Genomic DNA, 3,020 nt, shown 5'->3' on the forward strand with positions numbered 1-3,020 from the left:
TCCCCTTATGCTTTCAGTTTCTCTTCCCTTTCCCCCCGACAAACCTGACATTTTTCAAAAATGGAACAATAAACGCTATTTCTATCATGTTATACATTTCAAGAACAGGATAACAAATAAATACCATTAAAATACAAGGGTTAGGTCCTCGGGTTTTAGAAGGCGCTTGTTACAAACAGGTGCGGAGCTAGATGGGGGGCCAGGGGTGGCTATGGCCACCTTAGCCAATCATTGGCCACCCCTATTACCACCCCTACCATTTTTTTTCACCCTCTTATACAGACAGTTGTAGCAGTAATAATATCAAGACGAATGTTTAAACCTATTAAACATTTTAATTTTTCATATATTAATGACAATGGAAAAGATGTTTACTCCAGATATTTTATCCACTATACCTTTTATTTAGAAATCACAGATGTTTAAATATATGCATCTATTCATAATCAAAAGGCTGTAGGAAAGTATAGTTGTCTTTATTTAGAAAATATGGATGTTGTGCTCATTGCTGCTGGCAGTGGCGGTTCTAGACCAAATGTACCAGTGGGGCCAGGAGGGGGCCAGCGTGTTTTCATGGGGGAACAGAAAAGCATTAAATAACAAACAGGGCAAGGGATTCAAATAAATAAAGATAGCTGCATAAATTGAAATTTCTATTCTATTAGGTTTCAATAAAATTCTAAATGTCTTATTAGGTCAATATACATTCAGGAATTTAGGAATTTTACATATTTTTGACTTAATTCAAGTTGAAATTACAGTTTTCTATAAAATGTGAATTAGAATTTAAGAAAAACTTATAAATTTAGCTGTAAAGATTTTTGTATTTTTGTATGTTTTTTTACATTTGTTTTGGAAAAAACATTTAGCAGATGAAAACTGGGATCCTATCTCAATACCACTGAAGCTATCACCTTATTGTTTTTAAATAGTTAATAAAACTCAATTTGTAAAGAAAATAGTAGCCACGTTAGCTCAGCCATGTCTTTTTTCCAAATACATCGTCGCCTTTTCTTTTTAGGGCTTTCAGCACAAAATTGCACAAAATGCTAAGGCAGCCTGTTCTACGATAGAGAGCTTCATATTCCCCCTCTACTGGTTTAGCTTCCGGATAGACGAGTCAGAGCAGCTCCATCTCACTGCTGAGCTGAGTCTAACTTGGTTTTTAGTCGCACAGTGTGAGCAGATATATCGCATGAACTCGTACAGTGTGAGCGGTAGCTGCGTGCAACGACTGAAAAAAAATCGCACAGTGTACGCCCGGCTTTAGAATTTCTTTGAGTACCATGTTTTCAGTACATGGGGCCATAACAGGGGCCAGGACGTTTACTGGTGCCCTGGCCCCCATTGGCCACTGTCTAGAACCGCCCATTGGAACAGTGTAGATGGACCCTGAGGTTCTGGTACCGATCAGCTTTCAGGCCACCTCTCACTTTGCATTGGTTTTTGTCTGGCCACCCCTATTCAAATTTTCTGGCTACGCCTCTGGTCAGAAATGCCTCAAAGCAAAGACGTTAATGAACTGCTTGTTTTTGAGCTTCATCTTAATACTTCCTGTGGTAAAGTGAAGCTTTCTGCAAGAACTTAACTGTTGTGTAAAACAGCTGCCCCCCCGCAGCGACTAGAGGATCCCTTCCCCTCATTTCTGGAATTCTCCTTCACCTTAACGATGCAGACGGTGCCTGGGGGATCTGGGAACCTCTAATTAAGGCACAAGTCCCTGATCATGAGACTCAGCGTTTGACAGACACACGTGTATGTCATTTAGACGACAGGGGGCTGCGTTCCTGCACGGAAATGATGAGGATGATGATGGTGATGATGAAGATGATGAAGGAGGGACGTTTGTGACGCCCCTCTGTCCGCTAGAAGATTGGATGGACATGACTGGGGCTTTACGCAGTCTGTTTGTCCTCATCTGAAGGTTGAAGTCAAACGGTCTGGCTCTGTCACAATCTGCATGGACCAGATATTAAACGCGCGTCCGACTGAAATGTCTCACCGTTGGAAATGCAGCTACACGTCTATCTGTTGCTTTTTATCTTCACAACAGGTAAGGAAAACATCTACAGCCTCCTTTAACTAATGACATATAGTGTGATATATATATATAGCGCTATTCTCTTTTCTGTCTAAAAATCTCCAAGAATATCCATAGCATAACACAATAGAAATTATTGTGTTTTTCTGCGGGTGGCCATATATATATATATATATATATATATATATATATATATATATATATATATATATATATATATAAGTGTATGGGTTGGAAATATGTCACAATTTAATGGAAAATTACCATAGAGATCTTTTCTCTCTTAAACATTTTTTGAATTTTCAACCAGAGGCTTCAATACAAACTGAAAGGATGGGTTGGCTTAGCCCTGCAGGGCTAAGTTGGCTTTTATAATATAATTATTAACTGTAGATGCTATATGGTCTGATGCTAAGTGTTTTAAATCTGAAAAGGTTAAACTTGTTAGTTTTCCTTATCCTATTCCTAAGTAAGTATAATGAGTGTTCATGAAATACTATGAAAATGGTTTAAAAATACTCTAATACCAAAAAATGTTAACATTACAATTAAAGGTATTTACACAGGGTCAGACTGACGTATAAGTAAATTTTATATAAATATTTATATATGTATATGTAAATGTAAATTTTATATAGGTATATAGAAGTTCCACAGGACACGTTGGTGAATGTGTGTACTGTAAATGTATCATAACAAGCTTTCAAAGCTTGAAAGTAAATTATTCAATGCTAATCAAAATTAATCTACTAGTGTCTGAGTGGAGAAAGAACTTCATCAGCACTTGCACTGTATGCAAATAAGTCAGGCACTAACATCCTTTTTCTGTGGTTGTTAAATCTTCGATCTTTGTACTTATCAAGCAAAGCACATCTTGGATGTTATGTTTGAATGTGATCTAAAAATCTGCTTTCTGCTACAATAAACCTTGTGCCATATATATATATATATATATATATATATATATATATATATATAT

General features: G+C 36.8%; 1 protein-coding gene across 1 annotated transcript in view; it reads left to right on the forward strand.

The window, feature by feature from the left end:
• The first annotated feature begins 1,853 nt into the window (after positions 1–1,853).
• LOC107096516 overlaps positions 1,854–3,020 on the forward strand; it is a 16,622-nt gene continuing 15,455 nt past the window's right edge. Inside the window, exon 1 of the mRNA XM_015393195.1 lies at positions 1,854–2,053. Coding sequence (XP_015248681.1) covers positions 2,011–2,053 — 43 coding nt within the window. The 5' untranslated portion in view covers positions 1,854–2,010. The remainder of the gene's footprint in view (positions 2,054–3,020) is intronic.

Source organism: Cyprinodon variegatus, unplaced genomic scaffold, assembly GCF_000732505.1.
Source record: "Cyprinodon variegatus isolate N-32 unplaced genomic scaffold, C_variegatus-1.0 Scaffold629, whole genome shotgun sequence".
NCBI lineage: Eukaryota > Metazoa > Chordata > Actinopteri > Cyprinodontiformes > Cyprinodontidae > Cyprinodon > Cyprinodon variegatus.